Genomic DNA, 13,659 nt, shown 5'->3' with positions numbered 1-13,659 from the left:
ATTAACATTCAGAAAAAACTTTATAGATAAAAAGTTGTTTAAAATTAGTTAATTAATCGATTTCCGCACTTATTTTCAATGAAAATTAGTGTGAAATAGAGGTTAGAAAGCGTATATGTTTTCCCACATCATATAAACAACTCCAGCTTTCACCCTGTATATTTCTAACAAATATAAAATTGGGATGATCGAATATGAACACTCAATTAAACTCACGTTTTTTCAATTGATTTAAGTGAAAATTAAATCGATATCTCGAATGACTTCGAAAATATATAATTATTTACACAAGCATGTCGTAATTTTTTTTTTTAACATAATAGTTGAAAATATCAATAATATTAATAAAAAATAGCTTTCTAATGTTTTAGTTGGTATTTTCAAATGGGGTTTCTTAACACAAATTATTATATTAAACAATAACCCTGAGTAACAGTCTTTTCAGTCGGTTTCTACATCTCTAGAAGGGGTTTTCCTCCCGTTCTAACTAATACTTTTATATTTTTCCAGAATACTCGCAATATTTCGAAATAACTGATAAATTCGCTATAGAAGTCCGGGCTCCACTACCAGCCGATATTTTATCTTCACAAACCGAATTAGCATTAGCCCTAACAGCTGAAGATGTTTACGGTAACCAACCGCAAGCTGTTGTTAAAATGATTCTACCCCTCCAAGACACAATGGAAGCTCCAAAGTTTTCCAAACCTTACTACACCGTTAATTACAAAGAAAATGCGACTGTTATTGATTTTACTGATCCTTTATCCTTTGATAATGTCGATGATCCATCTACAGTCACGATAACCCTGAGCGGTAAGTATTCAAAGATATCGCGTGGTACAATACTGCGTCATCTTTTTTGGGGAGGGTCTAGCGTGGTTGGAAAGTTGCACTCGTGGAGTTTTACCAACCACGAGTCGCTTCGACGCTGCATCGTTCAGAATATGGATTAAGATTGGTTCCAGGTTTAAACCACCACCAAGATGTCGACCAAAAACATCTAGAACTACAAATTTTAAACTCGTCGAGGTTTACAGCGAGTTGGATCTTGAACTGCATCTTTTTGAGCTCCAGTTAATACAGTTAACATTTGCTGAAGGAATGCTTAGTCGATTTTTCACTTTTGACAACATCCTTGTTTCAGATGAGGCTCATTTTCATTTAAATGGGTTCGTAAATCGATAAAATTGTTATAAAAAAATTAAACATCATAAACCACTCTCCACTAGTCCGAAATTAAAGGTATTGGCAGCAATCTCATGCAAAGGAATAATTCCCTTTCTTTTTTGAAGATTCACGAGGACGAAACTCGCTTTGTTGGGAAAAATTTACGAGATTAAAAATAACGAATTCGAGAATTTGGTTCCATCTAGAATGTCACACATCAAATGACTCTATGGTGGCTGTGTAGCCCCCACGCAGCCCTGACTTGACGCTTCTTGATTTTTTTTATCGAACATGAAGAATCCAAGAGATATCAATCAGATAAAGGAAAGTTTCCGCCAGGAAATGGCAGCAATCACCCCAGATTTATTGACCCGAGTTTTTGCAAATCTGCGTTTAGAGCCGTGCCGTTTTTACTTAATAAATGCAAGTTTTAAAAAAATCTTGTGTGATTCCTAAGTTATATCCTTTTCCCAACTTCAAGTCTCCATAAATATCCTTTTAAATATGACCATCAAAAGTGAGGTTATGTGCTGTTTAAAGTGAATTACATTTTTTGTATTTCATTTCAGAGTATAAAAAAAATTTCAATGTGATATTCGAAAATAAAAAATGGTTAATTGAGGTTACGAAACCATTGGATTCAAATACTATCGATGATAATTCAGAATTAATAATAACTATGGAAGCTGAGGTGAAGGGTATTACTGCCAAAGGTGTTGGGGTGTTGGTTGTGTTATTAGAAAAAAGTGTCGGACCGAAATTTTCGGAGTTGTCGTATCTAGCAAAATATGAGAAAGATCAAACTGGTAGTATAGATTTCCAGAAACCGCTTACGTTCGAAAATGTTGAAGATCCAAGCGAAATTACCATTACGTTAGACAGTAAGTTATAGAAGACATTTGATACCAATTTTTTTTTGGAAAAGCCTCAACCTCAACTCAACTAACGTGTAAACACTAACCGCTTTTAACTAACACAGTAATTTGAGCTGATTGATGAGCTGGAATAATTTTCTTTGCATCTTTATATGTTTTAATAGTTTTATTAATTTGCGTGGAAGTTGCTTCATTATTTCCCCAACTATGAGGTGAAATCTTAGTAATTTCTGCAGAAACTTATTTTAGAGAAGTAGATCTAACAATAGAATCCAATTGCTCTGGTTCAATCCAGTATTTCATCACTTTCGTCGGTTTGAAAGAAAACTATTTGCTTATTATTTCGTGCCAAGTTTCAATTTTCTTTTCTTATTGGTGGTTTATGTAGATTGAGTATTTTCAATCGTTTGGTTACTTTCTAGAGTGAATTATCCTTACTAGTAACGTAGGTTAATTCAGTCAGAAATTCATGGATCCGCTCATTTTTAGCATAATTCAAAGTTGTTTTATCAGCTGGTGTTTTAGTTTGCTGCATTTTGTTCAAATTTTCATTTTCTCTGTAATAAGATCCCCGATTTTTTTTTTGAGTATTTACTTTGAAGCTTTGTACAACGCTACGACTAAAAGATGGTTTAATAAAGTCGAAAAAGCTCTGGATTTTGATATATTTTGATCCAGAACTTTCTTTTACAAATGGAGATAAAGCTACAATACACAACGATAACAACTGTAAGGATTACAGGATATTTGTTGCAGCTTACGACGAAGATTTTGAAGTTTTGTACAACGCTACGACTGAAAAATGGTTTATTAAAGTTAAGAAAGCTCTGGATTCCGATATATTCGATACTGCATCTGAATTAGTTATAAAAATGACAGCTAGAAGAGAGCAGGATAACTCTAAAACTGGTGCAGCTGTGCTGGTTATTGAGCTAGTTGATCCTGACAATGAAGAAGAGCCGAAATTTTCTGATCTATCTTACGTAGTTAAATACAAAAAAGGACAAACTGAAGATATCGATTTTGATCCAGAACTTTCTTTTACAAATGTAGATAATGATGAAGTCGAAATTGATTTGGACTGTAAGTAAAAGTCTGTACTGTAACAAACTCAACCAAACACTTACACTCATACCAAAACTACAATACACAACTGTAAGGATTACAGGATATTTGTTGCAGCTTACGACGAAGATTTTGAAGTTTTGTACAACGCTACGACTGAAAAATGGTTTATTAAAGTTAAAAAAGCTCTGGATTCTGATATATTCGATAAAACATCTGAATTAGTTATAAAAATGACAGCTAGAGAACAGGATAACTCTAAAACTGGTGCAGCTGTGTTGATTATTGAGCTAGTTGATACTGACAATGAAGAAGAGCCAAAATTTTCTGATCTATCTTACGTAGTTAAATACAAAAAAGGCCAAACTGAAGATATCGATTTTGATCCAGAACTTTCTTTTACAAATGTAGATAATGATGAAGTCGAAATTGATTTGGACTGTAAGTAAAAGTCTGTACTGTAACAAACTCAACCAAACACGTACACACATACCAAAGCCACAATAACAACTGTAAGGATAACAGGATATTTGTTGCAGCTTACGACGAAGATTTTGAAGTTTTGTACAACGCTACGACTGAAAAATGGTTTATTAAAGTTAAGAAAGCTCTGGATTCCGATATATTCGATACTGCATCTGAATTAGTTATAAAAATGACAGCTAGAAGAGAGCAGGATAACTCTAAAACTGGTGCAGCTGTGTTAATTATTGAGCTAGTTGATCCTGACAATGAAGAAGAGCCGAAATTTTCTGATCTATCTTACGTAGTTAAATACAAAAAAGGCCAAACTGAAGATATCGATTTTGATCCAGAACTTTCTTTTACAAATGTAGATAATGATGAAGTCGAAATTGATTTGGACTGTAAGTAAAAGTCTGTACTGTAACAAACTCAACCAAACACTTACACTCATACCAAAACTACAATACACAACTGTAAGGATAACAGGATATTTGTTGCAGCTTACGACGAAGATTTTGAAGTTTTGTACAACGCTACGACTGAAAAATGGTTTATAAAAGTTAAGAAAGCTCTGGATTCCGATATATTCGATACTGCATCTGAATTAGTTATAAAAATGACAGCTAGAAGAGAGCAGGATAACTCTAAAACTGGTGCAGCTGTGTTGATTATTGAGCTAGTTGATACTGACAATGAAGAAGAGCCAAAATTTTCTGATCTATCTTACGTAGTTAAATACAAAAAAGGACAAACTGAAGATATCGATTTTGATCCAGAACTTTCTTTTACAAATGTAGATAATGATGAAGTCGAAATTGATTTGGACTGTAAGTAAAAGTCTGTACTGTAACAAACTCAACCAAACACTTACACTCATACCAAAACTACAATACACAACTGTAAGGATAACAGGATATTTGTTGCAGCTTACGACGAAGATTTTGAAGTTTTGTACAACGCTACGACTGAAAAATGGTTTATTAAAGTTAAAAAAGCTCTGGATTCTGATATATTCGATAAAACATCTGAATTAGTTATAAAAATGACAGCTAGAGAACAGGATAACTCTAAAACTGGTGCAGCTGTGTTGATTATTGAGCTAGTTGATACTGACAATGAAGAAGAGCCGAAATTTTCTGATCTATCTTACGTAGTTAAATACAAAAAAGGACAAACTGAAGATATCGATTTTGATCCAGAACTTTCTTTTACAAATGTAGATAATGATGAAGTCGAAATTGATTTGGACTGTAAGTAAAAGTCTGTACTGTAACAAACTCAACCAAACACTTACACTCATACCAAAACTACAATACACAACTGTAAGGATTACAGGATATTTGTTGCAGCTTACGACGAAGATTTTGAAGTTTTGTACAACGCTACGACTGAAAAATGGTTTATTAAAGTTAAAAAAGCTCTGGATTCTGATATATTCGATAAAACATCTGAATTAGTTATAAAAATGACAGCTAGAGAACAGGATAAGTCTAAAACTGGTGCAGCTGTGTTGATTATTGAGCTAGTTGATACTGACAATGAAGAAGAGCCGAAATTTTCTGATCTATCTTACGTAGTTAAATACAAAAAAGGACAAACTGAAGATATCGATTTTGATCCAGAACTTTCTTTTACAAATGTAGATAATGATGAAGTCGAAATTGATTTGGACTGTAAGTAAAAGTCTGTACTGTAACAAACTCAACCAAACACTTACACTCATACCAAAACTACAATACACAACTGTAAGGATTACAGGATATTTGTTGCAGCTTACGACGAAGATTTTGAAGTTTTGTACAACGCTACGACTGAAAAATGGTTTATTAAAGTTAAAAAAGCTCTGGATTCTGATATATTCGATAAAACATCTGAATTAGTTATAAAAATGACAGCTAGAGAACAGGATAACTCTAAAACTGGTGCAGCTGTGTTGATTATTGAGCTAGTTGATCCTGACAATGAAGAAGAGCCGAAATTTTCTGATCTATCTTACGTAGTTAAATACAAAAAAGGCCAAACTGAAGATATCGATTTTGATCCAGAACTTTCTTTTACAAATGTAGATAATGATGAAGTCGAAATTGATTTGGACTGTAAGTAAAAGTCTGTACTGTAACAAACTCAACCAAACACTTACACTCATACCAAAACTACAATACACAACTGTAAGGATAACAGGATATTTGTTGCAGCTTACGACGAAGATTTTGAAGTTTTGTACAACGCTACGACTGAAAAATGGTTTATAAAAGTTAAAAAAGCTCTGGATTCCGATATATTCGATACTGCATCTGAATTAGTTATAAAAATGACAGCTAGAAGAGTGCAGGATAACTCTAAAACTGGTGCAGCTGTGCTGGTTATTGAGCTAGTTGATACTGACAATGAAGAAGAGCCGAAATTTTCTGATCTATCTTACGTAGTTAAATACAAAAAAGGACAAACCGAAGATGTCGATTTTACAAATGACGTAACTTTCAAAACTGCCGAAGATAATAAAAACATAAAAATAGTTTTGGATTGTAAGTAAATATACAAGATCTGGACGAAGAAACAACTATTACCTAGTAATTATAAAACTTTTTATAGCCTATTCTGAAAACTTCGAAGTATATTACGACCAGACATCAAATAAATGGAAAATCCGCGTGAAAACTAAATTAGAAGATGAAATATTCACATCTAATAACGAACTTATCTTTATTATGACAGCCACTAATACCGTTAATAAAAAAAGTGGACAAACAGTTCTTATAATGGAACTAATCGATGAAACTAATGAAAACGGAATTGAATTTTCTGAATCTTATTACGTGGCTCAATATAAACAAAATCAAACAGGTTACGTAGACTTTGATAAGCCGATATCTTTTAAAGATGAAGATATGACAAAAATTTCTATAAATCTAGACAGTAAGTACGAAAGATTGTCCATATTATTATATAGTGTGTTTACATAAGTCCACAATGCACTTTGGGCAAATTCACAAATTGTTTTGAACATTTCCTCCAAATAATGTCAAAAAAATCCATTTCCAGACCTTGAGGGAACTGGGAATTCGTTTCTTAAAGATAACAAATCGTCTATGTAGGCTCAACAGGTTTTTTCTGTGATGGCAACTTTTGTAACCTCTCTTGGAGATGAATCTTCCAGGAAAAAATCGTGGCTATAACCATTGAAGTCCAGGAATGAAGAAGACGTTCAACATCTGTACATAACGTTCTGAATTCATTATAACAAACATATAGAAGGTTTCTGATGTTTGTATTTTGGATTAGCTGCCTTCCAGTAGCAGCATTTTTTCCAAGTAACGTTTCCATTGAAATTATAATGTTAGTAAACCTTGGAAAGCGCTCAATCTCTTCCTCAGGCTTCAAGCAACTATAAAAAATGTTTATCTACGCACGATCATACCAACGGTGACCTTGGAGACCTTTCGACCAATTTAACAACCATTCAATCACCTTGTAGTTATTAAATACTAACAAATATCAATTTTTTAGCTTATTCAGAATACTTTGAAGTAACTTACACTTCGAACAAATGGTGTTTGCATGTTGTAAAGCCTCTAGATGTTAAAATTTTTAACGATAACCAAGAACTCATATTGATAATGGAGGCCGAGCAAAAAGAAACTCATAAAACTGGACGATCTGTTCTCGTTATCGAATTAATAGATAATTCGATAGAATCCAAAACACCCCAATTCGAAGAAGCTTATTATACAGCAGTATATCCAAGTGACGGTAAAGGAACCGTACCTTTCGATAAAGATATTATTTTTGATAACGTAGATGATGTTAATAAAGTTTCAATTTCGATTCAAGGTAAGCAATAAATATTTTCGTAACCCACCGACTGAATACCGATTTTCTTTTAGATTACAAAGACAATTTCCAAATTATCTACGATAATACTTCGAATAAATGGTTTATAGACGTAATTATATCGTTGGATGATGATATTCTTCGTTCCAACACTTATCTAACCTCCACCTTAGTAGCTAATATTGATGATGATGATGACCACACACCTGTCAGTGCAATTGTTTTGAAATTACCTGAACACGATAGCGAATCGGCACCCACATTTTCCAGATCCTATTTCAAAGCTCAGTATGATATAGATGGCGTTGAAGCGAAAGTTACTTTAGAAGATGATATCGAATTTAGTAACGACGTTGATAATAATAACATTGAGATTGTTGCTGACGGTAAATAATAATTTGTTTCTTTTGATTAAGTCTAATTACAAAAAATTTCGAGTCTTTATATTCTATCGTCAAGGAAAGTTGGCAGTCCTTTATGCATCTCAGACAGATGAAACTTCCTTGTACCAAATCCGATACGAGACTTTTTCAAGATCATCAACTTTCTACCTCCGACAGAAGCCGCCGCTTAACATATTCTACCTTCAAATCAGACCAAAGGATTTTTTGATCTGGGGATGGAGGAGGAAAATTCTTGGCCTTCTCTCTACCGTAAACACAAAAGATTTAGCTCTAGTTGGAATTCTTAACAGTGTTTCCTGAAAATGTAGAACGATGTATGCAGCTGCCGAAAAATGTCCATATGCCTCAACTGTCACTCGAATTCAGCATCCTTCGGGGATGATGATGTGACTTATGTTGCTGTAGAAGCAGGAGCTTGGTGAGGATAGTCCCGTTGAAGATGATCCCGATGAAGAGGACCTTGATATATAACTGCGCCTTCTGAGCTTCTCAAATGAAGGAATTCCTTCAATAGTGCAAAGCAATAAGGTCTTGGTGCAAAACGTCTGAAAACACGATTTCATCGATGCCAAATATATCGAATTTTGAATTGGAATATCGGTTTTCAGCGAGTGTAAATGCCAAATATCGAATTTTGAATTGGAATATCGGTTTTCAGCGAGTGTAAATGCCAAATATCGAATTTTGAATTGGAATATCGGTTTTCAGAGAGTGTAAATGCCAAATATCGAATTTTGAATAGGAATATCCGTTTTCAGCGAGTGTAAATGCCAAATATCGAATTTTGAATAGGAATATCCGTTTTCAGCGAGTGTAAATGCCAAATATCGAATTTTGAATAGGAATATCCGTTTTCAGCGAGTGTAAATGCCAAATATCGAATTTTGAATAGGAATATCCGTTTTCAGCGAGTGTAAATGCCAAATATCGAATTTTGAATAGGAATATCGGTTTTCAGCGAGTGTAAATGCCAAATATCGAATTTTGAATAGGAATATCGGTTTTCAGCGAGTGTAAATGCCAAATATCGAATTTTGAATAGGAATATCGGTTTTCAGCGAGTGTAAATGCCAAATATCGAATTTTGAATTGGAATATCGGTTTTCAGAGAGTGTAAATGCCAAATATCGAATTTTGAATTGGAATATCGGTTTTCAGCGAGTGTAAATGCCAAATATCGAATTTTGAATAGGAATATCCGTTTTCAGCGAGTGTAAATGCCAAATATCGAATTTTGAATAGGAATATCGGTTTTCAGCGAGTGTAAATGCCAAATATCGAATTTTGAATAGGAATATCGGTTTTCAGCGAGTGTAAATGCCAAATATCGAATTTTGAATAGGAATATCGGTTTTCAGCGAGTGTAAATGCCAAATATCGAATTTTGAATTGGAATATCGGTTTTCAGAGAGTGTAAATGCCAAATATCGAATTATGAATTGGAATATCGGTTTTCAGAGAGTGTAAATGCCAAATATCGAATTTTGAATAGGAATATCCGTTTTCAGCGAGTGTAAATGCCAAATATCGAATTTTGAATAGGAATATCGGTTTTCAGCGAGTGTAAATGCCAAATATCGAATTTTGAATTGGAATATCGGTTTTCAGAGAGTGTAAATGCCAAATATCGAATTTTGAATAGGAATATCGGTTTTCAGCGAGTGTAAATGCCAAATATCGAATTTTGAATTGGAATATCGGTTTTCAGAGAGTGTAAATGCCAAATATCGAATTATGAATTGGAATATCGGTTTTCAGAGAGTGTAAATGCCAAATATCGAATTTTGAATAGGAATATCCGTTTTCAGCGAGTGTAAATGCCAAATATCGAATTTTGAATAGGAATATCGGTTTTCAGCGAGTGTAAATGCCAAATATCGAATTTTGAATTGGAATATCGGTTTTCAGAGAGTGTAAATGCCAAATATCGAATTTTGAATAGGAATATCGGTTTTCAGCGAGTGTAAATGCCAAATATCGAATTTTGAATAGGAATATCGGTTTTCAGCGAGTGTAAATGCCAAATATCGAATTTTGAATTGGAATATCGGTTTTCAGAGAGTGTAAATGCCAAATATCGAATTTTGAATTGGAATATCGGTTTTCAGAGAGTGTAAATGCCAAATATCGAATTTTGAATAGGAATATCGGTTTTCAGAGAGTGTGAATGCCAAATATCGAATTTTGAATTGGAATATCGGTTTTCAGAGAGTGTAAATGCCAAATATCGAATTTTGAATAGGAATATCCGTTTTCAGCAAGTGTAAATGCCAAATATCGAATTTTGAATAGGAATATCCGTTTTCAGAGAGTGTAAATGCCAAATATCGAATTTTGAATAGGAATATCCGTTTTCAGCAAGTGTAAATGCCAAATATCGAATTTTGAATAGGAATATCCGTTTTCAGCGAGTGTAAATGCCAAATATCGAATTTTGAATAGGAATATCCGTTTTCAGAGAGTGTAAATGCCAAATATCGAATTTTGAATAGGAATATCCGTTTTCAGCGAGTGTAAATGCCAAATATCGAATTTTGAATAGGAATATCGGTTTTCAGCGAGTGTAAATGCCAAATATCGAATTTTGAATAGGAATATCCGTTTTCAGAGAGTGTAAATGCCAAATATCGAATTTTGAATAGGAATATCCGTTTTCAGCGAGTGTAAATGCCAAATATCGAATTTTGAATAGGAATATCCGTTTTCAGCGAGTGTAAATGCCAAATATCGAATTTTGAATTGGAATATCGGTTTTCAGAGAGTGTAAATGCCAAATATCGAATTTTGAATAGGAATATCCGTTTTCAGCGAGTGTAAATGCCAAATATCGAATTTTGAATAGGAATATCCGTTTTCAGCGAGTGTAAATGCCAAATATCGAATTTTGAATAGGAATATCCGTTTTCAGCGAGTGTAAATGCCAAATATCGAATTTTGAATAGGAATATCGGTTTTCAGAGAGTGTAAATGCCAAATATCGAATTTTGAATAGGAATATCGGTTTTCAGCGAGTGTAAATGCCAAATATCGAATTTTGAATTGGAATATCGGTTTTCAGAGAGTGTAAATGCCAAATATCGAATTTTGAATTGGAATATCGGTTTTCAGCGAGTGTAAATGCCAAATATCGAATTTTGAATAGGAATATCCGTTTTCAGCGAGTGTAAATGCCAAATATCGAATTTTGAATAGGAATATCGGTTTTCAGCGAGTGTAAATGCCAAATATCGAATTTTGAATAGGAATATCGGTTTTCAGCGAGTGTAAATGCCAAATATCGAATTTTGAATAGGAATATCGGTTTTCAGCGAGTGTAAATGCCAAATATCGAATTTTGAATTGGAATATCGGTTTTCAGAGAGTGTAAATGCCAAATATCGAATTATGAATTGGAATATCGGTTTTCAGAGAGTGTAAATGCCAAATATCGAATTTTGAATAGGAATATCCGTTTTCAGCGAGTGTAAATGCCAAATATCGAATTTTGAATAGGAATATCGGTTTTCAGCGAGTGTAAATGCCAAATATCGAATTTTGAATTGGAATATCGGTTTTCAGAGAGTGTAAATGCCAAATATCGAATTTTGAATAGGAATATCGGTTTTCAGCGAGTGTAAATGCCAAATATCGAATTTTGAATAGGAATATCGGTTTTCAGCGAGTGTAAATGCCAAATATCGAATTTTGAATTGGAATATCGGTTTTCAGAGAGTGTAAATGCCAAATATCGAATTTTGAATTGGAATATCGGTTTTCAGAGAGTGTAAATGCCAAATATCGAATTTTGAATTGGAATATCGGTTTTCAGAGAGTGTAAATGCCAAATATCGAATTTTGAATTGGAATATCGGTTTTCAGAGAGTGTAAATGCCAAATATCGAATTTTGAATAGGAATATCCGTTTTCAGCAAGTGTAAATGCCAAATATCGAATTTTGAATAGGAATATCCGTTTTCAGAGAGTGTAAATGCCAAATATCGAATTTTGAATAGGAATATCCGTTTTCAGCAAGTGTAAATGCCAAATATCGAATTTTGAATAGGAATATCCGTTTTCAGCGAGTGTAAATGCCAAATATCGAATTTTGAATAGGAATATCCGTTTTCAGAGAGTGTAAATGCCAAATATCGAATTTTGAATAGGAATATCCGTTTTCAGCGAGTGTAAATGCCAAATATCGAATTTTGAATAGGAATATCCGTTTTCAGCGAGTGTAAATGCCAAATATCGAATTTTGAATTGGAATATCGGTTTTCAGAGAGTGTAAATGCCAAATATCGAATTTTGAATAGGAATATCCGTTTTCAGCGAGTGTAAATGCCAAATATCGAATTTTGAATAGGAATATCCGTTTTCAGCGAGTGTAAATGCCAAATATCGAATTTTGAATAGGAATATCCGTTTTCAGCGAGTGTAAATGCCAAATATCGAATTTTGAATAGGAATATCCGTTTTCAGCGAGTGTAAATGCCAAATATCGAATTTTGAATTGGAATATCGGTTTTCAGCGAGTGTAAATGCCAAATATCGAATTTTGAATAGGAATATCGGTTTTCAGCGAGTGTAAATGCCAAATATCGAATTTTGAATAGGAATATCCGTTTTCAGCAAGTGTAAATGCCAAATATCGAATTTTGAATAGGAATATCGGTTTTCAGCGAGTGTAAATGCCAAATATCGAATTTTGAATAGGAATATCCGTTTTCAGAGAGTGTAAATGCCAAATATCGAATTTTGAATAGGAATATCCGTTTTCAGCGAGTGTAAATGCCAAATATCGAATTTTGAATTGGAATATCGGTTTTCAGCGAGTGTAAATGCCAAATATCGAATTTTGAATAGGAATATCGGTTTTCAGCGAGTGTAAATGCCAAATATCGAATTTTGAATAGGAATATCCGTTTTCAGCAAGTGTAAATGCCAAATATCGAATTTTGAATAGGAATATCGGTTTTCAGCGAGTGTAAATGCCAAATATCGAATTTTGAATAGGAATATCGGTTTTCAGCGAGTGTAAATGCCAAATATCGAATTTTGAATAGGAATATCCGTTTTCAGAGAGTGTAAATGCCAAATATCGAATTTTGAATAGGAATATCCGTTTTCAGCGAGTGTAAATGCCAAATATCGAATTTTGAATAGGAATATCGGTTTTCAGCGAGTGTAAATGCCAAATATCGAATTTTGAATAGGAATATCGGTTTTCAGCGAGTGTAAATGCCAAATATCGAATTTTGAATAGGAATATCGGTTTTCAGCGAGTGTAAATGCCAAATATCGAATTTTGAATAGGAATATCGGTTTTCAGCGAGTGTAAATGCCAAATATCGAATTTTGAATAGGAATATCGGTTTTCAGCGAGTGTAAATGCCAAATATCGAATTTTGAATAGGAATATCGGTTTTCAGCGAGTGTAAATGCCAAATATATCGAATTTTGAATAGGAATATCCGTTTTCAGCGAGTGTAAATGCCAAATATCGAATTTTGAATTGGAATATCGGTTTTCAGCGAGTGTAAATGCCAAATATCGAATTTTGAATAGGAATATCGGTTTTCAGCGAGTGTAAATGCCAAATATCGAATTTTGAATAGGAATATCCGTTTTCAGCGAGTGTAAATGCCAAATATCGAATTTTGAATAGGAATATCGGTTTTCAGCGAGTGTAAATGCCAAATATCGAATTTTGAATAGGAATATCCGTTTTCAGAGAGTGTAAATGCCAAATATCGAATTTTGAATAGGAATATCCGTTTTCAGCGAGTGTAAATGCCAAATATCGAATTTTGAATAGGAATATCGGTTTTCAGCGAGTGTAAATGCCAAATATCGAATTTTGAATAGGAATA

General features: G+C 33.5%; 1 protein-coding gene across 5 annotated transcripts in view; it reads left to right on the top strand.

Moving 5' to 3' along the window:
• Positions 1-13,659, top strand: part of LOC130903546 (uncharacterized) — a 37,394-nt gene that overhangs the window by 10,836 nt on the left and 12,899 nt on the right. The window contains exons 8-20 of one of the 5 annotated variants that reach the window (XM_057815700.1): positions 511-816; positions 1,740-2,051; positions 2,802-3,128; positions 3,228-3,551; positions 3,650-3,976; positions 4,076-4,402; positions 4,502-4,825; positions 4,925-5,248; positions 5,348-5,671; positions 5,771-6,100; positions 6,168-6,491; positions 7,083-7,406; positions 7,460-7,792. In XM_057815700.1, coding sequence (XP_057671683.1) covers positions 511-816; positions 1,740-2,051; positions 2,802-3,128; positions 3,228-3,551; positions 3,650-3,976; positions 4,076-4,402; positions 4,502-4,825; positions 4,925-5,248; positions 5,348-5,671; positions 5,771-6,100; positions 6,168-6,491; positions 7,083-7,406; positions 7,460-7,792 — 4,206 coding nt within the window. The remainder of the gene's footprint in view (positions 1-510; positions 817-1,739; positions 2,052-2,801; positions 3,129-3,227; positions 3,552-3,649; positions 3,977-4,075; positions 4,403-4,501; positions 4,826-4,924; positions 5,249-5,347; positions 5,672-5,770; positions 6,101-6,167; positions 6,492-7,082; positions 7,407-7,459; positions 7,793-13,659) is intronic. The other 4 variants (XM_057815701.1, XM_057815702.1, XM_057815703.1 and 1 more) reach the window with 4 other exon arrangements.

This window comes from Diorhabda carinulata, chromosome 2, assembly GCF_026250575.1.
Source record: "Diorhabda carinulata isolate Delta chromosome 2, icDioCari1.1, whole genome shotgun sequence".
Taxonomy (NCBI): Eukaryota; Metazoa; Arthropoda; class Insecta; order Coleoptera; family Chrysomelidae; genus Diorhabda; species Diorhabda carinulata.
Note: the sequence above shows the minus strand (reverse complement) of the source record. Positions and strands in the feature narration are given on the sequence as shown.